The sequence below is a fragment of the Leucoraja erinacea genome, chromosome 4, assembly GCF_028641065.1.
Source record: "Leucoraja erinacea ecotype New England chromosome 4, Leri_hhj_1, whole genome shotgun sequence".
NCBI classification, from domain to species: Eukaryota; Metazoa; Chordata; class Chondrichthyes; order Rajiformes; family Rajidae; genus Leucoraja; species Leucoraja erinaceus.
Window position 1 is genome coordinate 43,935,894 of NC_073380.1, and position 25,615 is coordinate 43,961,508.

The 25,615-nt window shown below is 40.6% G+C and overlaps 1 protein-coding gene across 18 annotated transcripts in view; it reads right to left on the reverse strand.

Moving 5' to 3' along the window:
- The window catches only part of dtna (dystrobrevin, alpha), a 223,332-nt gene that overhangs the window by 59,972 nt on the left and 137,745 nt on the right, over window positions 1-25,615 (reverse strand). For 12 of the 18 annotated variants that reach the window (XM_055634132.1, XM_055634128.1, XM_055634123.1 and 9 more), the window contains 5 exons: window positions 24,440-24,606; window positions 22,812-22,936; window positions 10,314-10,397; window positions 2,511-2,588; window positions 1,941-2,033 (listed from right to left, as the gene is read on the reverse strand). In XM_055634132.1, coding sequence (XP_055490107.1) covers window positions 1,941-2,033; window positions 2,511-2,588; window positions 10,314-10,397; window positions 22,812-22,936; window positions 24,440-24,606 — 547 coding nt within the window. The remainder of the gene's footprint in view (window positions 1-1,940; window positions 2,034-2,510; window positions 2,589-10,313; window positions 10,398-22,811; window positions 22,937-24,439; window positions 24,607-25,615) is intronic. The other 6 variants (XM_055634137.1, XM_055634138.1, XM_055634141.1 and 3 more) reach the window with 2 other exon arrangements.

The window sequence follows — 25,615 nt, forward strand, 5'->3', positions numbered from 1 at the left end:
CTGTTCCCACACTTCCTCTATGACTGCTTCCCCTGTGCTCCCTCCAATACTCTGTTGCCCCAGATTCTGCATTCGCTTATAATGCATCTGCTTTTGTTTCTTGTATTCCCTTCAATTATACTGGGCTCACTGGGAAATGTACTTTATAAATGTAATGTGTAAAAGTGGAGCTTAAGCTAGAATAACGTCTGGAAAATTTGCCCGTGGGTACAAAGTCTCAAGAGTGCCGGAATAGAAAACGTCCAAGAATGGAGGAGGCTGCACAAAGCGGTGGACATTGCTGAGCCCATCATGGGTACTGATTTTCCAACCATCAAAGGAATCTTATAGGAAGTGCTGCCTCAAGAAATAATATTATAAAAAATAATATTATCAAAAACCCACACTTGCTGGCCTTGCTCTCATCTCATTGGACTATTGCAAGAACTATTATCTTCATATCAAGAACATCTTCGTCCTTTCAACCATCAGGCTCTTGAACCACCAGGCACAATCCTTATCACTTTGGCTTGCACTATTATAGTCTGGTTTACCTAGTATAACTGATAACTTATTGCATATTTATTTGTTGTGTGTAATGTACCAGGAAAGCTGCCACAAGTAATAATGCATGTGACAATTAAACCCGTTTGACTCTTGAGTGTTAAACTGGGGAGTCAATCAACCATCCTGTTGCTGTGAAACCCACTCGATTCTACCATCCCAATAATAGTCTGGCTTCTGGTGACAATCTCACATTGAGAACCAAGCACCTTTACATTCCACGCTCAATCACCTACCTCTTCAAACTCAAACCGATGTTTTATATCGAATTGACTGAGTATCTGCCCCGATTTCTCCATGCTATATGCCAGTACTTTTTAAAAATACTACAACTGTCCTTCTTATCTCTTCACCATTCCAGTCCAAGGAAGAAAACGAGTGAATAAAGAAATCCAAGTATTAGGAGTGAATAAGTTCAGCAAAGAACACATGGGAACAAAAGACCAGAAAGGGAATGGTGGAAAAAAAAGGCAAAGAGAAAAAGGCATTGTGAGATTTACTAGTGTGGAATAACAAAGAAAGAAAAGAGAAGTGGAACTGAAAATAAAGGAAGCAAATTTAGATCAGATGCAATGGATTGTTTGGCTTTTGTCAGCAATCGATGGGGGCATATAAGGAAAAAGATTATATGTAGCATTACATTTGATATATAAATATTCATCAAACCTGAACTTACATAGTTTAATAATTAATCACAACTGAGGGGATTCTGAATATAAAGATCGTGACAGTAAATAACCAACATTTGAAAAATGGACATCAGATGTTAAAATTCAACAAAAGGTTGCTCCAGTTCATATGGGACAGTCCTGATAATATATGGTTGGGTTCTCTAAAGAGCAGCCTAATACTTGATTTTGTCCCCTTTTGTCTTAAGCAGTGCAGTTGACTAAGTGAAGCCAGACTTCAACAGATGCAACTGACCTTAATTGTATTTTTTTAATAATTTCCTCATATTCATTTATAGCTTTGATTTTCAAACAATATTCTATTTTCATTTCTAAATCCTGTTATAATCATGGTTTTAATAGTTATCAGAGAATGAGTTAGAATGGCAATTTCGGAAACCTAATTGATGTGAAATGTGGCAGATTGTGATGCTGTTTAGCATTGATGAAAACTAAAATTAATATTATTAACATCAACTTTAATAGATTTTCTTGTAGTAGTTCAAATATAGAATCCGTTACATACTTTAGATTAGTATTTTATCTCACTATTGAATATCATCTGCATTCTCAGAAAGCAGTGTGAATTTAAAGCTTTGTGGATACTTAATAAATAAATCACATTCTTTGTCGTTGTTTGCACATCAGTGGAATTGAATGACTAATTTTGAAAGGCTTTTCTTTCAAACATTATTATTTCTAAGTTGGGTAAAAGAAACCTCAACTAACCGTGGAAAATTGTTCAGAAGGAGGTTGATATATAGCCCAATCAGAACATGTTCATCACCCAGTCTATCAGCAATATCAAGGCTGTACTGTAACCTAGAATGACGGAAATGTGAAAAAATGAAATCTAAAGAATAAAAGAAAGCATTGCAAAAGGCTCACGTGAAAATAAAAAAAAAATTAAATGGAATAATAAATTTTCACATGCACAAACACTACTTTGTTTCGGTTTCAAGATATTCAAACTATAATTCACTACACTATTCTACTAGTTTGTTAACCGGTTTAGTGATTGGGGTGAGATTATATAAACCTGGGTCAGTAATTAAGTAAAAGAGCCATCTTAAATTATGCAATTGAGAAAAAACATAAATTCCTTTTAATACTAAATAAGAGCAGAAATATTTCTACCGATATAAAACTGCAGAGGTGGACTACTTGAAATTCAACTTTCAGATACTCAAAATGTATGTACTGGTATATATTTATGTTATTTGTTAGCATGATATAAGATGTTCTTTTTGCATTGTTATTAGCTCATGCCAGACACGCTACACTCTACTTAATACTCACCCTTTGCCTCTCAGCAAAGCTGGAGTAGCCCTAGCCAGTTGTTTGTTCTGCTCTACTTCATTGATCTCATCAGGGAAGCTATTAACAAGATAAGAACACTGAACAAAGAACAATACTGATGAAATGGGTCAAAGCAAAACTATAAAGTGCACACAAATGGAAGCACATGGCAAAAACAAAATGCCCAATAAAGAACCTGAAATGCATTATGCAAAATCATTAAAGATACATCAGAAATAAATGTGATAAATCAACATAAGACTGAACAAAATTGTAAGGTAGCTTTAATGGAATGGAGAAGAATGTGATTAATTATTGCTGGGACTAACTGCACATGTTCACTGCTCACAAGAGTTCTATTGGCAATATTCAATTAGGAGTGCCCGACTGCTACAGTGAAAGATATTTATACTTTTCGGCAATTAGAGTGGGTAAATCGATTATATAAGCAGTAACTTAAGGGCTTGTCCCACTTGGGAGTCATTTTCGTGTCATTTACGCGACATAGTTTACATGTCACGACGCACGACGCGCCCATGGTGAGGCATGGTGGCATATGCAGTGAAGCACGGTAGCGCACAGCACCCCAGGATTTTGGGGTTCTCAAAATCCTCGCACGCCACCTTTGTGACGCCCAAGTGGGACAGCCCCTTTATGCTGCGCATATGCTTCATGCTCCTCCTGTTGCACTGCTGTCTCTTTGCAAACTCCAGTGACGTGCCACTCTGTGGAAGAATGGCACTACCCAAAATGCTTGACCCATGATGTAAGGTTCAGAATTGTATCAGTCTCAATCTGCATCACTTTGAAATAGATCTTATTGCTGTTTTGAAATATGAATGGGAGAACAGATTGGTTTAAAAAAAACTAAAAATGCTTTCTGATAATTACCACATGATTATTTCCCTGGAGGGGTCTAGGTGAACTTTATACATTCATTGTTGAATAATCTTATGCTATCCGAGGTACAAAGCTCTTAATAAATACAAATGGTCAGTGTGAATGCATGGCTACAGCCATTCATAAGTTTACGACAGTGTAAAGATTTCTTGCACGTGTTCATGGCAATTTCGAGCAAGAATAATCCACTTCAGCACGTGTCATCCACATGAGGTCTAAAACCTGCAAGAGCAAAGCATGAAAGTGTGTTTTTCTTTAACCTACTGGACTGAAGAATCCTTACTGACAAGCTGCAGAGTACACACCAGGCTGTGTAATTTAGAATAGTTAATTCAATAACACAAATGTAGGGGAGAAATGTGGGATTATAAAAGTAAAAAGAATCAAAATATATGTTGAAAAGAAACTTTGAGAAAAGCAATTGGGAGATTTTTTTTTTTTTAATACTTCTACTAGTTAATTTTCCGTGCCGGAGAAGTTTCTTAGCAGTCCTTCAAAAATAATATATACCCGTATTTCCCCGCAATGAAGACGCTGTTTTTTACCCAAAAATAAGGCATGAAAATTTACCTGCGTCATGGAGGCCGAAGATAAACTTTTTAGTAAGTATATGAATGAACATGAATATGAATGAATATGATATACGAATATGAATATGAATACAAAGGTTATTTGTAAATATTACATCACATAGGTCATTAATAAACACCTGACATCAGATTTTGAATCGCAGTGGAATTAGACATATTTTAAACATTAATAAAATGCCAGCTACAAGGTAAACTTGGCTATCCCTCAGTACAGTAACATCAAGAACGATGTTGTGGTGGGAGATTGCAACCTTCATGTGGTCCGCCCTGTTTCGACGAATGCAATCCACCTGGCGTGCACAATCAAATAAGATCAAATAGAACAAGTTGTCCTAGAACTTTAGGCTGTGCACGCCATACGCAAGAAGAAGAAGAACGATGTTGCTGTTCTGAAGGATAGCCAAGTCTATCCCTCATTGCTGGCAGCTGATGGGAAGCGGCTGTAAAGTGTGAAGCGGCTGTAAAAGGACGGTGCCGCGGGGGGGGGGGGGGGGTGGGGGGGTGGAGAGTTCCATTCACAGTGTATGGGGAGTCTGGCCCTGGGTCAGCACGGCCTGGGCTGCACAAATTGGCTGGGCCGCCAAGGGTAAAGTTGCGGGGAGGGCAGGAGCGTTGAGAAGGAGGGGGGTCCGGGATCATGCCAGCAAATCACTCACTTACCGCTGCCGCGGCACTCCGGGCGCAGAGGCACCGCATTGTGGCCGGGGAGGGAGGTAGCTCGGGTGGCTGCAAGCGGCCGCCGGGACCGGACAGCGGAACCGGCCACCACTGCAGTGCCTTTTGCCCGCCAGCCAACCACGGTCCTTTGGCACAGGCACAGCCAGTGAAGGTGGTGGTTGGCGGGTAGCTACTGGGCGGAAGGATGGCTGCTCTGTCCCGGGCTCACTCTCTCTCTCTCTCTCTCTCTCTCTCTCTCTCTACCAGTCCTGGGACAGGCGACCTGGTCGCTGCAGCTAGACCTGGGAGCTACAGCCAGTCCCCGGGCTCGCAGACAACCAGGGAATTACAACTAGTCCCAGGGACGCGAGGGGTCTGGGGACTGCAGTCAGTCCCGGGGCACGCCGGCGATGTTGCTGATCCCTGGACTAAACCGAACCCTTGATCCTGTCTCTCCATCCTTTTTTCAAAATGTAGCTACTTAAATTGAGGGTGCGTCTTCGACCCAGGTGCGTCTTCATTGCCAGGAAATACGGTTAAAATTTACTTGGAGTTATTAAGTGGGTACTTAGTGCTAACAGACATTAGTCTGAAGAAGGGTTTCGGCCCGAAACGTCGCCTATTTCCTTCGCTCCATAGATGCTGCTGCACCCGCTGAGTTTCTCCAGCTATTTTGTGTACCTTAGTGCTAACTACCCTAGCTTTGTGTCTTTATGTTGATTTCAATGATGCATCTGTCAATGAGCTGCTCATCGAACAACAGGCCAATTCATTCAGCCACTGCCAAAATTCACATAAGTAGATGTCATGGTCTGCTCACTACTTTCTTCCATAACTACAGTGAACACATATGTCCTATCATTCCTCCTGCAAAACATCCATTGAAAACTGAATATATCCAAAATCAAAACCTTTATTCCTTAAAAGGACTGATTAAATGAAAAAAAGGGTGGCACATCATCATATCATATCATCATATATCATATTCATTCATATTCATATTCATTCATATACTTACTAAAAGTTGTGTATATGTTATATGCAGTTGTCTTTACATCTTCGCAAAAACACTACGCGGTAAAGATTACATTTTTACATATTCCGATTGACATTTTTCCCCTCGATGCCGAGAGCACCTTCATTGAACATTTTATGCTTTATCTCTCGACTTATTCTCGACTCATTACAAGAGTCAAGAGTGTTTTATTGTCATATGTCCCGGATGGAACAATAAAATTCTTAGTTGCTGCAGCACCACAGAATATGTGAATATGTAAACATTGTACATAACGGGAAAAAAATAAAAAGTTAAATATAAAACAAATATAGTGCAAATAACAAATAATAATATAGTATTTTACAGTTCAGAGCTCAGAGCTTATTTGATGTGTTTAATAGCCTGATGGCTGTGGGGAAGTAGCTGTTCCTGAACCCGGACTTTACAGTTTTCAGGCTCTTGTACATTTTTCCTGATGGCAATGGTGAGGTGAATGTGTGGCCAGGATGGTGCGAGTCCTTGATGATTTTGGCTGCCTTTTTGAGGCAGCGACTACGATAGATCCCTTCGACGGTGGGGAGGTCAAAGCCAGTGATGGACTGGGCAGTGGTCACAACCTTTTGGAGTCTTTTTCGCTCCTGGGCGTTCAAGTTGCCGAACCAGGCCATGATGCAACCAGTCAGAATGCTCTCTAGCGTGCACCTGTAGAAGTTTTGGAGAATCCTCTTCGACATGCCGAATCTCCGTAATCTTCTCAGGAAGTAGTCGCTGATGTGCCTTCTTTATAATTGCATCGGTGTGCTAGGTCCAGGAAAGATCTTCGGAAATATGCACGCCCAGGAATTTGAAGTTTTTGACCCTCTCCACCATCGTCCCTTTGATGTGAACAGGATTGTGGGTCCTCATCCTTCCCCTACCAAAGTCCACAATCAGTTCCTTGGTGTTACTGATGTTGAGAGCCAGGTTGTTGTGCTGGCACCATTTGGTCAGTCTGTCGATCGCACTTCTATATCTGACTCGTCCCCATCTGTGATTCGTCCAACCACAGTGGTGTCGTCAGCGAACTTGATGATGGAGTTCTCACTATGACCGGCTACGCAGTCATGGGTATAGAGCGAGTAAAGCAGGGGGCTGAGCACGCAGCCTTGAGGTGCACCGTACTAATTGTTACTGAGGATGAATTGGTCTAGTACATTAAAAGTCTGATCTTGTACGTGTGTATATGTGTGTGTGTGTGTATATGTGTGTGTATCTGTGGTTGTCTTTACACCTTCGCAACAACATATAACCATATAACAATTACAGCACGGAAACAGGCCATCTCGACCCTTCTAGTCCGTGCCGAACACGTATTCTCCCCTAGTCCCATATACCTGCGCTCAGACCATAACCCTCCATTCCTTTCTCGTCCATATAACTATCCAATTTATTTTTAAATGATAAAAACGAACCTGTCTCCACCACCTTCACTGGAAGCTCATTCCACACAGCCACCACTCTCTGAGTAAAGAAGTTCCCCCTCACGTTACCCCTAAACTTCTGTCCCTTAATTCTCAAGTCATGTCCCCTTGTTTGCATCTTCCCTCCTCTCGGTGGGAAAAGCTTATCCACGTCAACTCTGTCTATCCCTCTCATCATTTTAAAGACCTCTATCAAGTCCCCCCTTAACCTTCTGCGCTCCAAAGAATAAAGCCCTAACTTGTTCAACCTTTCTCTGTAACTTATTTGCTGAAACCCAGGCAACATTCTAGTAAATCTCCTCTGTACGCTCTCTATTTTGTTGACATCCTTCCTATAATTAGGCGACCAAAATTGGACCCCCTACTCCAGAATTGGCCTCACCAATGCCTTGTAAAATTTTAACATTACATCCCAACTTCTATACTCAATGCTCTGATTTATAAAGGCCAGCACACCAAAAGCTTTCTTTACCACCCTATCTACATGAGATTCCACTTTCAGGGATCTGTGCACAGTTATTCCCAGATCCCTCTGTTCACCTGCATTCTTCAATTCCCTACCATTTACCATGTAACACTACACGGTAACAATGACATTTTTCCCCTCGAGGCTGAGACCACCTTCACTGAACATTTTATGCTTCATTTCTCTACTTATGACTGATTAAAGTTTTAAAAAAATCAAAAGACTTTGAATTTAAAATAACCAACCTCAACTAATGACGTCACAATGGCTCAGCTAGCAGGGGAAGGGCGAATTGCTATTGCAACGCGCAGGGCAAGTGCAATTGGAATTATTTTAAAGAGCACTGCTGAGGAAGGCAGGGGAGTGCTGGAATCTTACATTCGGGAACGGCTTGAGTTGGAGCACCACGCCTCCCGTGGGGGCAACAGGTAGGGAACAGGTGCGTTGGGGGAACAGACCTAACAGGTCTGCTTTGGTCTAGTTTATCTATAAAAGTCCACGCGCTTCAAAGGATGGCAATTATGTGTTCCTCAATGTCTTATCTATCCTTCATTGGGAGGGCGAGACTATCGGATGGCACTCTTGCAGGAGTCTTAGAATGGCTTGTGAATGCACCTCATCCCATTCGCAAGGTCTCAGCTTTGAGAGAAACATCATTTGGTCCCCACACACTCAATTATTAATTCAACCAGGCTTAGCATGTTCATTAACCAGTGACTCGAAAATAATTGAAAATACTGGAAATACTCAGCACATGTGTGGAGAGAAAGACAGAGTACAGTGGTTTGCTAAGTGTCCCTGATTTGCTGACCACAACAGCATGTTTTGTTTTCATATCAAATCACAAATTTGGCATCGATAACATTTATAGAGAGTGTAATAGTGCAGGAAGGGATAATAGATCAGTACTTGTGATGGCTTGTTAAGAACGCACCTGGATAGTAAAATAAGCCAGTATCTGGGGATGTACCCGAAAGATCGTTAAAACAAAGTCGCCTGTACGCAGTGTGTTAAAAGGCGATGACGAGTCAAAAGTGTTAAGGGAGAGGTTCCTAAGCATGCTACTTGGGCAGGTGAAGTTGCAAATGCCAAAAGAAAAGACAGAGATGTCTACAAGGCAATATTCAGAGAAGCAAATAGCTGAAGAGTGGGAAGTTGGGCCCACTATCTCCCGGGAACTTTTGAGTGCTTAGAGTGGAGAAGAAGCATTCAAGAATGGCTTTGAAAATATCACTCCATGTAATTGGATCACACAGAAGCTCAGAACAAGCTGCACATCATCTCATAAATAATCCACCCACTGCCACATCTGCGTAAAAGTCTCTGGTTCCCACAATGGCCTCATTAAGAACCCACAAAACTGAAATAGAAACACACCATCTTTAATCCCGAGGAATTGCCGAAGAAGAAGATACTAAAATGTTAAGAAGCAGAATATAAATGAAGAAAAAGATTTTAAATCTGAAATTGGGGTGATAAATTGACAGGTCAACAATTTAGTCACATGAGGTACTGGTCAGTGAAGCAATGTTTGGAATTCAGCTTCTGTTATTTCTGACTACATTAGACCAAGTGATTTGTAGTTTCATTTGCTTAAAACGAGTAAACGAAAGTGCAGTGCATAAGCTGACGTTGGAATTAACAGAATGTGAAGAACTGTGAACAGAAATTATTAAATAAGTTATTAAACAGTTCAAATTTGAGTTTTGAGTTTGAATTTAGTTTAAGAATTTGAATGTTTGGACTAAAGGGAAAGATTTCTTCAATGCAAAATGTGCAAGTTACTTTAAGCAAAAAAAGGAAAGGATTTAAGAAAATAATCTAATTGGATAAAAGAGGTGACAAAATGGTTTAGGTGATACAACAGCTGATTTTTTTAGTTTGTAAAAAGTAAGACATGTTGCAAAGGTGCAAATATTTAATATTAAGATTTATCAAAAGATATATTCAATTGGGTTCTCATATATCTAAAGAAAATAATTAATTTAAATTGCACTGAGTTTTTACATCTCAATGCCGGTTTAGAATGAAATGCAAATACGATGGCAAAGAGAAAATAATAAGTGTAGGTCTTCCAATCAGCCAAAAGTGCAGATAAAGTATTAAGAGTTTAACAGCTTCCATAACTGGAAAGGAGAGAATACAAACTCTAAATTCTCATATCAAATTTTTTTTGTTCATTTTAACATAGTCTTCAATTTATGTTTTGTAATTTGTAAAATGATAATTTTGTTCTTGTGTAATACCTATTAATTTATAATCTCAAATGGCACCAGTAGTTTCTTTGCATTTATTTAAATCTTATACAAAATAGGAGCTGCTGTCTGCTTGTGATCAATACAGATTTTTTGTTAATTTAGAGCTTAGAAAATTTAGCGCAATTCTGCTGTTCAAGGACAGTAATTATCTTACAGTTCCTACCCCAGAATTGTCGTAGTTGTTTGTCAAAAGCCATTAGTTCAACATTAAAAAGACGAGTGACCATTGCAACTGCTGATTGATAGCAAATATTTTAGAATATAATCAAAATGCGACTTTCAGATGTAAATGCATTTTCATTTTCCATTGAATTCTGTTTAATAAACATAGAATTAGTCAGATATGTTAATTACCGAGACAATTGAACAATATTGAACTCCAGCATTTTGTGTCCATCTTCAATATGAGCCTTGCATTTTTTCACTTTTTATTTTGATCTTACCTTTTAAAAATCCACATAATTGATTGACCTACCTCTTGTTAGTGCCGGGGCTTCCTGAGGTTATAACTGAATGAGAGAACATTGTGTCATTCATATTAGGTGGAGGTCTTGAAGGCCTGGGGCACAAAAAAATTGTTTATCATTATGTTTTATGTGAAGCTTATCACCTTAACCTACACACTTAAAGTGCAATCTTTGCCAAGCCAAAACAGCAGTTAACCCACAACTAAATAGTTCAGTGTCACAACATGTCTCCAATAATTCACTACTTTGAAAACTCATCAAGGTTCTTGAAACATTATTACCGATTTTAAGAAGTATCTTTTAAAAACTGCAGTTTTATGAAACAAAATAATGTGCAGATATTAATGAATGAGCATCCAAATGGGATTTCTTTCTCAGTTTCTTTCTTTATCTTCATATCTTTAAAATAATGGACACAATAATGTTATTGAGTGTTCATATGCTGCTACTTGCAGTTATTTTAAAGGACCATACAAAATAAAATTGTAATGATTCTGAACAGGAGACAATTTGAGCATTCAGCTTATACCAGCTCTCTGAAGAAAAACACAAAGATTTCCTATTGATTGCCTTTTCCACAAAGTTGTGCAAATGTCATGCCCTCGAGTTTTTATCAGATTTTATTTTATTACAGGACCTGCTTCCTCAGGCTTTCTAGCTAATACAAAAAAAAAATCCCTCTTCCTTTTTCTTTTTTGATCTCATATTCTATTTTTTTCTTTGCCATTTGCCAATAGTCTCTCTTTATTTATAATGTAAAAGTATTCAATGTTTTTGACAAAATCAATTGGTGTCTCTTCAACCATCTCTGCTTTAAGAACAATAATCCAAGGTTTTTCTCTCTCCACACAATACTGGTACCTTGCAGGTAAACCTCCCTACACCTATAATTCTATGACATCCTTTCTAATGTTAATTCTCATTGCATTCTAACTAGAGAAATAAATACATTTCTTGAACATTTCATGCTCTCAATGTTTTTTTCTCTTTTTATTTGGTGTTCATTGGGAACTTCAGGCTGGATACCAAACATCAGTCAATGCAAAAATGTTGTCATCTAATCTTATGGAAATAGTGACAGGCTATTTAGAATATCATTATAAGACTAGGCAGAGCAAAATTGGATTGAGGATTTATTAGGTTATGTCAAACTTGTTAGATAAAGGGGAACCAATGGATGTAAATTATTTGGAATTCGAAAGACATGTGCGATAAAATGCCATAAAAAAAGGTGTGAGATGTGACATAAACATGTGACATGAGGATCAAAGAAGAGAAAGTACTGACATAAGATAATGTATATAATCATCTGGATAAACAGGATCTGATTAGGAACAGTCAACATGGATTTGTGCCTGGAAGGTCATGTTTGACTAATCTTCTTGAATTTTGTGAAGAGGTTACTAGGGAAATTGATGAGGGTAAAGCAGTGGATGTTGTCTATATGGACTTCAGTAAGGCCCTTGACAAGGTTCCACATAGAAGGTTGGTTCGGAAGGTTCAATTGTTGGGTATTAATAGTGGAGTAGCAAGATGGATTCAACAGTGGCTGAATTGGAGATACCAGAGAGTAATGGTGGATAACTGTTTGTCAGGTTGGAGGCCGGTGACTAGTGGGGTGCCTCAGGGATCTGTGTTGGGTCCACTGTTGTTTGTCATATACATCAATGATCTGGGTGTTGGTGTGGTAAATTGGCTTAGTAAGTATGCAGATGATACTAAGATAGGTGGTGTTGTGGATAATGAAGTAGATTTTCAATGTTTACAGAGAGATTTAGGCCATTAGGAAGAGTAGGCTGAAAGATGGCAGATGGGAGTTTAATGCTGATAAGTGTGAGGTGCTACATCTTGGCAGGACAAATCAAAATAGGACGTACATGGTAAATGGTTGTGAATTGAGGAATGCAGTAGAACAGAGGGATCTAGGAATAACTGTGTATAGTTCCCTGAAGGTGGAATCTCATGTAGATAGGGTGGTAAAGAAAGCTTTTGGTGTGCTGGCCTTTATAAATCAGGGCATTGAGTATAGAAGTTGGGATGTAATGTTAAAATTGTACAAGGCATTGATGAGGCCAATTCTAGAATATGGTGTATAATTCTGGTCACCAAATTATAGGAAAGATGTCAACAAAACAGAGAGAGTACAGAGGAGATTTACTAGAATGTTGCCTGGGTTTCAGCACCTAAGTTACAAAGAAAGGTTGAACAAGATAGGTCTTTATTCTTTGGAGCGCAGAAGGTTAAGGGTGAGACTTGATAGAGGTATTTAAAATTAATGAGAGGGATAGACAGAGTTGACGTGGATAAGCGTTTTCCATTGAGAGTAGGGAAGATTCACACAAGGGGACATAATTTGAAAAATTAAGGGACAAAAGTTCAGGAGTAAGATGAGGGGGAACTTCATTACTCAGAGTGGTAGCTGTGTGAAATGCACTTCCTGTGGAAGTGGTGGAAGCAGGTTCGATTTTATCATTTAAAAATAAATTGGATAGGTATATGGACGGGAAAGGAATGGATGGTTATGGTCTGAGTGCAGGTAGGTGGGACTAGGTGAGAGTAAATGTTCGACACGGACTAGAAGGGCCGAGATGGCCTGTTTCCATACTGTAATTGTTATATGGTTATAAAAGACCGTGTGGCGTAGAAGGAGATATAATAGAATGGAGTAAAGAATAAACAATAGACAATAAGTGCAGGAGTAGGCCATTCGACCCAGCACCACCATTCAATATGATCATGGCCAATCATTCCAATCAGTACCACGTTCCTGCCTTCTCCCCATATAGAAACATAGAAATTAGGTGCAGGAGTAGGCCATTCGGCCCTTCGAGCCTGCACCGCCATTCAATATGATCATGGCTGATCATCCATCTCAGTATCCCATACCTGCCTTCTCTCCATACCCTCTGATCCCCTTAGTCACAAGGGCCACATCTAACTCCCTTTTAAATATAGCCAATGAACTGGCCTCAACTACCCTCTGTGGCAGAGAGTTCCAGAGATTCACCACTCTCTGTGTGAAAAAAAAGCTCTTCGCATCTCAGTTTTAAAGGATTTCCCCCTTACCCTTAAGCTGTGACCCCTTGTCCTGGACTTCCCCAACATCGGGAGCAATCTTCCTGCATCTAGCCTGTCCAACCCCTTAAGAATTTTGTAAGTTTCTATAAGATCCCCTCTCAGTCTCCTAAATTCTAGAGAGTATAAACCAAGTCTATCCAGTCTTTCTTCATAAGGCAGTCCTGACATCCCAGGAATCAGTCTGGTGAACCTTCTCTGCACTCCCTCTATGGCAAGAATGTCCTTCCTCAGATTTGGAGACCAAAACTGTACGCAATACTCCAGGTATGGTCTCACCAAGACCCTGTACAACTGCAGTAGAATCTCCCTGCTCCTATACTGAAATCCTTTTGCTATGAAAGCTAACATACCATTTGCTTTCTTCACTGCCTGCTGCACCTGCATGCCTACTTTCAATGACTGGTGTACCATGACACCCAGGTCTCGCTGCATCTCCCCTTTTCCTAGTCGGCCACCATTTAGATAATAGTCTGCTTTCCTGACTCTGCTATCTTTAAGAGCCCTATCTAGCGCTTTCTTGAAATTATCCAGAGAAACGGCCTCCACCACCCCCTGAGGCAGAGAATTCCACACTCACAACTCTCTGTGTGAAAAAGTGTTTCCTCAGCTCCATTCTAAATGGCTTACCCCTTTTCTTAAACAGTGGTTCTGAACTCCCAACTTCGGTAACATCTTTCCTGCCTCTAGCGTGTCCAAACCCTACACTGCACTCCCTCAATGCACGCAATAATCCAGGTGTGGTCTCACTAGGGCCCTGTACAACTGCAGAAGGACCCGTTTTCTCCTATACTCCTCCTCTTGTTATGAAAGCCAAGTGCAATTCACTTTCTTCACTGCCTGCTGTACCTGCATGCTTATCTCCATTGACTGATGAACAAGAACCCCCCAGATACCATTGTACTTCCCCTTTTCCCATTTTGACACCATTTAGATAGTAATCTGCCTTCCTGTTTTTGCTACCAAAGTGGATAACCTCACATTTATCCACATTAAACTGCATTTGCCATGCATCTGCCCACTCAACCAACCTGTCCCAAGTCACCTTGCATTCTCATAGCATCCTCCTCACAGTTCACACTGCCTCCCAGCTTTGTGTCATCTGCAAATTTGCTAATGTTACTTTGAATCCCTTCATCTAAATCATTGATGTATATTGTAAATAGCTGCGGTCCCAGCACCGAGCCTTGCGGTACCACACTAGTCACTGCCTGCCACTCTGAAAGGGACCCATTAATCCCTACTCTGTTTCCTGTCCGCCAACCAATTTTCTATCCATGTCAGCACTCTATCCCCAATACCATGTGCCCTAATTTTGCCCACTAATCTCCTCTGTGGGACCTTATCAAAGGCTTTCTGAAAGTCCAGGAACACTACATTCACTGGCATTCCTTGTCCATTTGTCCACCTACACTACATTCCTTGTCCATTTTCCTAGTTACATCCTCAAAAAATTCCAGAAGATTAGTCAAGCATGATATCCCCTTCATATATCCATGCTATTACTGCTATCCAAATCTGCTGCTATTTCATCTTTTATGATTGACTCCAGCATGTTCCCCACCACCGACATCAGGCTAACTGATCTATAATTCTCTGCTTTCTCTCTCCCGCCTTTCTTAAAAAGTGGGATAACATTAGCGCCCCTCCAATCCACAGAATCTACAGAACATTGGAAAATTATCACCGATGCTTCCCTAAGTACCCTGGGATGCAGACCATCAGGCCCTGGGGATTTATCAGTCTCCAGTCCCATCAGTCTACCCAACACCATTTCCTGCCGAATGTGGATTTCCTTCAGTTCCTCCATCACCCCAGATTGTTTGTGTCCTCCATAGTGAAGACGGATCCAAAGTATCTGTTCATCTCATCTGCCATTTCCTTGTTCCCCATAATAAATTTACCTTTTTCAGTCATCAAGGGTCCAACTTTGGCCTTAACTATTTTTTTTCCTCTTCACATACCTAAAGATGCTTTTGCTCTCCTCCTTTATATTCTTGGCCAGCTTACCTTTGAGGAAGGACATCCTTGTGATTGAGGCAGTGTAGCATAGGTTCAACAGATTGATTCCTGGGATGGCTGGATTGGCATATGAGGAAAGATTGAAAAGACTAGGCTTGTATTCACTGGAGTTTAGAAGGATGAGGGGGATCTTATAGGAACATATAAAATTATAAAAAGACTGGACAAGCTAGATGCAGGAAAAATGTTCCCAATGTTGGGCAAGTCCAGAACCAGGGGCCCCAGTCATAGAATAAAGGGGAGGCCATTTAAGACTGAGACGAGAAAAAACTTTTTCACCCAGAGAGTTGTAAATTTGTGGAATTCCCTGCCACAGAGGGCAGTGGAGGCCAAATCACTAGATGGATTTAAGAGAGAGTCAGATAGAGCTCTAGGGGCTAGTGGAGTCAAGGGACATGGGGAGAAGGCAGGGTTATTGATTGGGGCCGATCAGCTATGATCACAATGAATGGCGGTGCTGGCTCGAAGGGCCGAATGTCCTCCTCCTGCACCAATTTTCTATGTTTCTGGTGCTCTTTAAACATTAACCAATTCTCTTGTCAAGTGATGGTCAAGTGACAGAAAGCAAAGAGGAGGATTAAGAGGCTAATTTTCAGCTGGCAAGCTGTAAGAAGTCAAGTGCTAGAGGGATTAGAACCGAGGCCTCAAACAGTGACCGCCTACTGTTTCCGCTGTTCCAGGTGTGAACCCCTGTATATCGGCGAGACCGAGCGCAGGCTCGGCGTTCATTTTGCTGAATACCTCTGCTCAGTCCGCATAAACCTACTTGATCTCCCGGTTGCTCAATACTTTAACTCCCGCTCCCATTCCCACATTGACCTTTCTGTCCTGGGCCTCCTCCATGGCCAGAGTGAGTCCACCGCAAATTGGAGGAACATCACCTCATATTTCGCTTGGGTAGTTTACACCCCAGCGGTATGAACATTGACTTCTCTAACTTCAAGTAGCCCTTGCTTTCCCACTCACTCCATCCCCTCCCCCTTCCCAGTTCTCCTAACAGTCTTACTGTCTCCGACTACATTTCATCTCCGTACCGCCCACTCCACTAACATCAGTCTGACTTTGGCCCTCGATCCAAAACGTCACCCATTCCTTCTCTCCAGGGATGCTACCTGTCCCGCTGAGTTATTCCAGCATTTTGTGTCTATCTATATTAATGATTTAGATGAAGGATATCCAGCTATATTGTGTGTGTGCCAGTGCATCAGCGATTAGGAAGATAGATAGAATATTGGTATTATTGCAGGGGCTACGATATTATAGCAACAGGTTCTTCAAAGAATAAGCGGAAATGGTGACTTAATATTTTGACCTATAATATAATTAGGGAAGGCAAAGGTGTAAAAAAACAAAGAATGTAGGGACAGTGCATTCAAATAAAATATTACAACAATGGCAGAGTATGGAGGGCCAAAGTCAGCAATTATTTAGTTACAATAAAAGTATCATAATTTATAAGTATGAAGGGTTATTAAACTATAGGTATGTATTACAGGTTACCAAATTGCCTGGATGCTTCAATGATTGACCACATTCAATGGCATATCATTTCATGAATCCGGTATCATTGACACAGGGAAACTGATTGTCTAACTAGTTGTGTTTCAAAAAGGAAAGGTAGCAAATATTTTGACTATGATTGAGATCACACATGACTCCAAAAATGTATTCCAAATATAACAACTTTTTGCCAGTTGTGAATTTAATTGCAAGGTTTTTTCCGCAAATATGTCGATGCCAGTTAGAAAATTAGAGCAAGTAGAAAATTAAAAAACGGACACAATCTGGCTTCAGAATCCTTTTAGTTCCATACTAGACCAAGTGAGACCAGTTGGGTCCCGTCCCCTCAACGGCTTGGCCCGCGGCAGCAGCCTCCCACACACACACACTAACCCCCCCTTTGATATTATATTAATATTATTCATTCCATTTCCGACATCTCCCTACCGTTCCTTGATCTCACTATCTCCATCGCAGATAACAGACTACTGACCGACATCTACTACAAACCCACTGACTCCCACAGTTAACTTGATTATACTTCTTCACACCCCTGCTTCCTGTAAGGACTCTATCCTCTTACTCTCCATCCTGCTTCCTGTAAGGACTCTATATCCCACAGCTCCGCTCTTACTCCCCATCCCCCTACTCGTAACAAGACAGAGACCCCTTGTTCTCACCTTCCACCCCATCAGCCGGCGCATACAACAGATAATCCTCCGACATTTTCGCCACCTCTAGCGAGATCCTACCACTGGCTACATCTTCATCTCCTCCCCTTTTTGCTTTCCGTAGAGACCATTCCCTCCGTAACTCCCTGGTCAATTCGTCCCTTCCCACCCAAACCACCCCCTCCCCTGGTACGTTCCCTTGCAACCGCAGGAAATGCTACACTTGTCGCTTTAGCTCCCCCCTAAACTCTATCCAAAGACCCAAACAGACTTTCCAGGTGAGGCAGAGGATCACATGCACCTCCTCCAACCTCATCTACTGCATCCGCTGTCATAGATGTCATCTTCTCTACATCAGGGAGACCAGGCGCAGGCTTAGCGACCCTTTCGCCCAACACCTCTGCTCAGTTCGTACTTACCAACCTGATCTCCCGGTTGCCCCGCACTTCAACTCCCCCTCCCATTCTGTCCTGGGTGTCCTCCATTGCTCGAGTTAGTCCCACCGCAAATTGGAGGAACAACACCTCATATTTCGCTTGGGTAGTTTACACCCCAGCGGTATGAACATTAACTTCTCTAATTTCAGGTAGTCTGTGCTTTCTCCCTCCTTCCCCTCCCCTTTCCCAGCTCTCCCACATAGCCTACTGTTTACTCCTCTTCCTTTCTTTTTCCCGCCCCTCCCCCCGACATCAGTCTGAAGGGTCTCGACCCAAAACGTCACATGCTCCTTTTCTCCATAGATGCTCACCCGCTGAGTTTCTCCAGCATTTTGTTTATCTACTTTCAGATTTTTCTAGCATCTGCAGTTCCTTCTTAAATATTAATTCGCTTTTTCCCCAATCCACTCACGTATAGCCCCCAACTGCGCAGGTGCGGCTAGAGAGGGAGAGGGAGGGGGTAGAGAGGGAGAGGGAGGGGGTAGAGAGGGAGAGGGAGTGGGCTGGGCTGGGCACAACATCACAGGGGAGGGCTGGCTGGGCTGGGCTGGGCTTTGGGTGGGGCAGGGTGCTGCGCTGCCAACAGCCAGGCGAGTGCTAGGCGACAGCACAGCATCACTTTGTGTAAGGCACTTGGTGCTGGAAAATGAATCCAGTGATTGCGATGCACCATTAACCCAGAGCAAGCTTGTACAAAACATATATCTGCTCATTATCGTGACTCGAGAGTGATCATGAGCAGCAACCTTGCTGTTGATTGCTAACACATTACTGACGTGCATTGTATTTAGCTAGTCCATATTGCCTCAGAAGGAAGTCACTGTGGCTGCAGCAGACAGCATAATCAAGGAGATGTAAAAATAACTTGTTTATAGCATGCAGTCAGAAAAATACACATTGTTTCTTCCATTGTCTACAAGAAGTAATAAAGAATAAAAGCTAATGGAATAAATATCAATTAAATGTGATTCATGAGAGAAGATTATAGCAAATATGTTAGAAAAACTCCAAATGCATCCAAATGTTTGTTATCACGCTGTAACTGAATTATATCTTACAGTAACTACCTTTAATTTAAACCATCATTGATAGATGTTATTTCACATTATATTGAAGCCTATTTAGTATGAGGCTTACCATTTAAAGCTCCTTGGATATAAATTTGAGCCATTAACATCAAAAGATCCACATATCTGATAAGTATCTCAGTTACCTGCTGAGGGCATGCCCAGATGATATCCTGGCTGAATTGGCATGGTCAGACCAGGACTGCATCAGTTAACCAGATAACACAAATAAGGCACTGATATTTTCATTCATGGGCAGAACTGAAGGGTAGATTGGATAGGATCACATCTCTTAATGCTGTACTTTAAGATTGTTCCTATGGCATGTATGGCGCAACATGTTTTCAAAACCACGAGTGGAAGAAATTAGTTTTTGGCCATGTGTTCAATTACGTGCAAGTCAACGCTGTTGGCTTTTCTCACCTACCTAACTCAAGTTCATTGGCTTCAATGAAATGTGATTCATGAGAGAAGACAACGTGTTTCCGTTACTCTCACGCCTTTCCTTTTGATCCAAAGCCAATTGCTGTTTTTTACTGCTGAATTTGATAATGATTGCTTGTTGGAGGGAGCGACCCCTCACCCCCATTTTCTTCAATAGACTGGTCGTAGATGTAGCAACAAATCCCCTGCATCTCACTTCTACAGGGAAGAGGGGTTGAGGCCAGCATAGATCAGCCATTAGGAATCCAAAAATCATTTTTTAAACCATCTATGTTTGGCTGAAAGTTCCTCATTTCTGACAAACTCAGCTATAAGAGACCAGCATGTTTTTAAAGCAGCTCAATTAATAAAGCATGCAACATACATTACCTCACAATCCCACATTTAAATTTATTTATATTAAACTCTGTGGGGAGATTACAAAATGATATAATCCATGTCAAGGTACTTGGATAGAATAAAATAGTGGAAAAAGTTCTGCTCCAATTTCTCAGCCAGAAGATATATATATTCATGCAAGTGAAAAGCTCAGATACACTGGTGAAATAAAGTGTTAAATATTTGGTTAATTAACCCACAAATATAAATGTTTTTTACATAAAACCTGTTGACAATAGCATACTTTAACAAAAAATGCCGTTAATTTTATATAGACTAAATCACTGCAACCTAACTGAATTATACATCTACAGACTTCCAAGGCAAATTCCTTGTACGTGAATACTTGGCCAATAAACGTATTCATTCATACATTCAGAAAGATAATTAACAAAATGTTCTACCCAATAAACATAAACAAATTGAGATTGATCAAGATAAGCAACAATATGTGCATATGTATTTGTTTATATCTGAAATAAGATGTATGTAGGTGAAGAATAGCTGTGTAAATTGATTTCATATTCTTCCAATTTGGGCTTGACTCACCACCACTCAATAGGCCCCTACATTTTGATTTTTGATAGGGCAGAGCATATATGGGGATATATTCACGGCATGTTTAAAAGGGAATTACAATTGTCATGGGATATTTTAATCTACATGTTCATTGGATAAACCAAACAGGTAAAGCTATCATTGAACAAAACATTATGGAGTGCATCAGGAATTTGTTTTTATAACAATATGTTATGGAATGTATCCAGGAAATGACTATTTTAGATTTTGTCATAAGAAATGAGGAGAAATCAATGATAAATGTTGTGGTTAAATGTCCACTCAGAGTGGGATAGTTTGCGCTTATATTCCTTGGAGCTTAGAAAAATAAAGAGTGATCTTATTCAAATATACAAGATCCTAAGAGGGCTTTGTTAGAGTAGATATTGAGATATTTTTCAATAGTGGGAAAGTCACAAACAAAGAGACATAGCCTGAAAAAAAGGCACTGTTCTGAGTCAAGCAGAAATTTCATCTCTCAGAGGTAGTGAATCTCTGTAATTCTCTTCTCCCAAGTTTGGTTTAGGCTAGATCATTCGGTATATTTAAAATGGGTACAGATTAATATTTGAAAGATCGAGGAATTGAAAAACATAGGGAACTGAATATGGGGAAGTGGAGTTGAAGCCAGCATAGATCAGCCATGGTCATATTAAATGGCAGTGCGGATTTGAGGGGCCAAGTGTGGAAGGGGAAAAGAACAAAGGGACCCAGTGTAGGGGAGGGGGAAGAACAAGGACAATGGAGGACCTGGCATGGGGGGGACCACAAGGAGGGGGGGAGAGGGGAGAACAAAAGAGGAGCCTGCAGGGGTACTTTGTAACTGCGTCAGCGCCAGATGTGGTGACTATTTGCATATTTGAGTATAGGAGCAGGGAGGTTCTACTGCAGTTGTACAGGGTCTTGGTGAGAGACCACACCTGGAGTATTGCGTACAGTTTTGGTCTCCAAATCTGAGGAAGGACATTATTGCCATAGAGGGAGTGCAGAGAAGGTTCACCAGACTGATTCCTGGGATGTCAGGACTGTCTTATGAAGAAAGACTGGATAGACTTGGTTTATACTCTCTAGAATTTAGGAGATTGAGAGGGGATCTTATAGAAACTTACAAAATTCTTAAGGGGTTGGACAGGCTAGATGCAGGAAGATTGTTCCCGATGTTGGGGAAGTCCAGGACAAGGGTTCACAGTTTAAGGATAAGGGGGAAATCCTTTAAAACCGAGATGAGAAAAACATTTTTCACAGTAGTGAATCTCTGGAACTCTCTGCCACAGAGGGTAGTCGAGGCCAGTTCATTGGCTATATTTAAGAGGGAGTTAGATGTGGCCTTTGTGGCTAAGGGGATCAGAGGGTATGGAGAGAAGGCAGGTACGGGATACTGAGTTGGATGATCAGCCATGATCATATTAAATGGCGGTGCAGGCTCGAAGGGCCGAATGACCTACTCCTGCACCTAATTTCTATGTTTCTATGTTTCTATACCTTGGGTATGCATGCAAAGAATTTCACTGTGCCTGGTACATAACAACGTTTGTCATTCCTTTCCATTCACATTTGCCATGCGTTATAACTAAATCAAGACGAATATCCCCAAAAGACAATGATTTGATACATTTCAAAATATAAAGCAACAAATTAGTTAGATGGCAGCAACCAGCAAGGATATCATGGATGATTTTGTAGAGTGCATCAGGGACTGTTTAGTGCCTGTCCCACTTTCCCGAGTTATTCACAAATTCTCCCGAGTTTTCAAACTCGCAAAATGTTCGTAACGAGTCCGTAGGAGGCCGTAGGAGTCAGTGGATATATCGTAGCGGCTCGTTATGCCAGCCGTAGGTACTCGGCATCAGGTAAGTCGAGACATTTTTTCGGCCTGATGAAAGAGTAAAAAAATAGCCCCAAGTACCCACGACTGGCATAACGAGCCACTACGTTATATCCACGGACTCCTAGGGCCTCCTACGGACTCGTTACGAACATTCTGCGAGTTTGAAAACGCGGGAGAATTTGTGAATAACTCAGGAGAATTCGTGAATAACTCGGGAAAGTGGGACAGGCCCTTTTCTCAAAACAGTAAGTTACTGAACCCACCCAGGAACAGCTATTTTACTTTTTGTCATGAGTAATGAGGAAGCATTAATAAGAGATCTTGTGCTTAAAGATCCTTGGGAGGATCAGAAGCATGGCTAACTATTGACTTTGAAAGGAAATAGGGAAGCTGGTGAGGTACTTTATCCAACATTTGCAGGTGAAGAATATCTCAGCCGAAAGATTCATAAAGTGTTGAAAGAATAGCCCAAAAGGTACAAAATAGACCGCAGGAAATTCAGTGCAGAAGTATAATATATACTCACACAATGTGGGCGAGATTTAGCGTTTTTTCAGGCTGGTCAGGATACATAGGGTGTAAAGGCTCTCGAGTGGAAGCACAGCTTAATGACTTGCTAAGTGCGTTGGTTAGCTTCTTGGCCGGGGATTTCTGAGAATAATGATACAAAAACAAATTCAAGTATTGTGCCATTCAGCAATACTTTTAATTTCTCCCATTACCTCTCTTTACAAAACTTTGACTTAATCTAGATTTTAGCTAAATGACACGGACAACATATTATAAATGTTTCCCTAAGAAAGCAGCGCTGTTTCTTTTTCATTATTGCATATTTGTTATTACATATAAAGTATTTTTCAAATATAAACCAAAAACGCTGGGAAATTAGGCAGCGTCCATAAAGAGAGAAACGAAGTCAACATTTGGGGTCATGACCCTATAATATAACTCGTTATTTTGTCCAATTACTTTGCTTAAGTAAGATGGTTTTGCTACTGTTACAACATTGCATACATATACTTGGGCAATATTGCTAAATTTGCTTATTTGCTCTCTAAGACTTGTGCAAAAAGACAGAAGAGAGTTTACAACCCAAATTTCCACCGACTCAGCTTGTGTGGCAATAAATTATATCTAATCTAATTGATGTCATGACATTTGATTAAATTACCTGGTGGAGAATGTGAGGTAAAATGTTAGTCTAATAGATTTCTAAATACGTGGCTATTCCATCTCTAGTTTATCACAACCTAAGGATATCTGAAAGATAATATTAATTACCTCCTCTGTTTCTCTAGAATTTATTTCAGCACACTTGGAGAAAAGCCACCAAGACATGGTCTCTTCCAATTTGAAATCAACTTCCTTTTACCAGTTACTTAGCATATCACTCCAGCTCGTCTACCTTTAACCCCTTCATATCAAAGATTGCCTCCTTCTGTGAAATACAACATAAAATGCTCATTTGATGTCTCTGTCATTTTCCCCACAGCCATATGTCCTTGATCTCCAGTTGGATCTAGCAAGTTTTTATATTAATTGTTCTACTATTTATTCCCTCTTTATAAATTGGCAACCTTTGATGCATGATGACATACTTGGTGGGAAACTGCTTCTGGATTCCTGATCTTTGCAGGTTTACTGAATGTTAATTCAATGATTGACCACAGAAATAAAACTGCCATTATGGATGATAAGTACTTTACCACATTACACACTTGGAATGATCTTAATATTTTGAGCACATTTTAATGTCAGATTTTACAGTACACGTTTTTAGAATATATTTGTCCACACAAACAATAAATTCATAATTTTTTAATCTAGAGCCACCTCATGTTGAAGTTGCTTGTGCTCAACCTACAAGGCTGAAAGCTCAAAATGTTAAGAATTAAAGTTGGATAAGACAGTACTACTGTATTTCACAATTCTCACAGCAAAATTGATGCAGACAGGTTCAATGTAAACTATTCCTTCAAGAAGCAATTGAAGATGTTTTGGTGTGAATGACACTCCTTGCAAATTAGTAGAAATGACCAAAAACTTGCAAGGGTTGAAATCATTTATTTTATAAATTGAAAATAGTGTTCATATCAAGTTTAACATGCAGAATTGCCTTTGCTCTCTTACCCATTAAATTCATGTACATCTTACCCATGATGTGTATTCTTTCATTTGGTGCTGGTTGCTATGGGAACCACTTGCATGGCCTCTCCAAAAGCAGTCTTGACAAAGCTGGTAATTGTGACACTGCTGGCAACGATATCGAAAACCCATCATACTCTCACTGTGGCAGTAGGAACACTCTACAGGGTGGAAGACTGTAGATGGAACACACCAAACCAAGACACTTTTACATTGCGGCATTAATATTGCTTTCAATCAATTTTTATTTTGCCAAAAGCACTGGATATTGAAGTACTACAAGCTAGATAATGAAAGAATGTCTCAAACACTGAAGCTTTCAAATCTTGTGTTGCAAAACTTGACAACTCACAAGATCTCTTGTACAACTCATAAAATGATCCTGGGACACAGGAATGAATGACCAAAGTTTGGATGAACTAGGTAAACCTGCCACTTCCACAAAATGTCTTTATGCACAAATATCCAAAGCTGCAGGAATATGAGCACATTGACCTGCTGAGTTACTCATGCATTTGGTGTCTTTTAAGATGTGGTCTGACCCGCTGAGTTCAGTTTAATTTATTGTCACATGTACTGTGGTACAGTGAAAAGCTTTCTAATTGTGTGCTAACCAGTCAGCAGAAAGACATTCCATTATTATAATCAATCCAGTTACAGTGTATAGATACATGATAAGGGAAAAATGTTTAGTGCAAGGTAAAGCAAGCAAAGTCCAGTCAAAGATAGATCGAGGGACATCAAAGAGGGAGGTAGTAGTTCAGCACTGCTCTCTGGTCGTGGTAAGATGATTCACTTGCCTGATGACAGCTGGGAAGAAACTGTCCCTGAATCTGGTGGTGTGCGTTTTCGCTGATGCCTGATGGGAGAGGTGAGAAGAGGGAGTGGCCAGGGTGCAACTCATCTTTAATTATGCTGCTGGCCTTGCTGAGGCAGTGTGAGGTTTAAATGGAATCAATGGAAGGGAAGTTGGTTTGTGTGATGGCCTGTGCTGCATCCACAATCTGCCACAATTTCTTACGGTACTAATGGAGCTGTTTCCAAATCAAGCTGTGATCCAAGTTAAGGGGCTGTCCCACTGCGGCAACCTAATTGGCTAGTTTAGAAAAGTTTAGGAGAGTTTGAAAAAATGTCATGTTGAAGACCTCCTTCGACTATGTAGAAGACCAGCTTCGACTAGCTTTG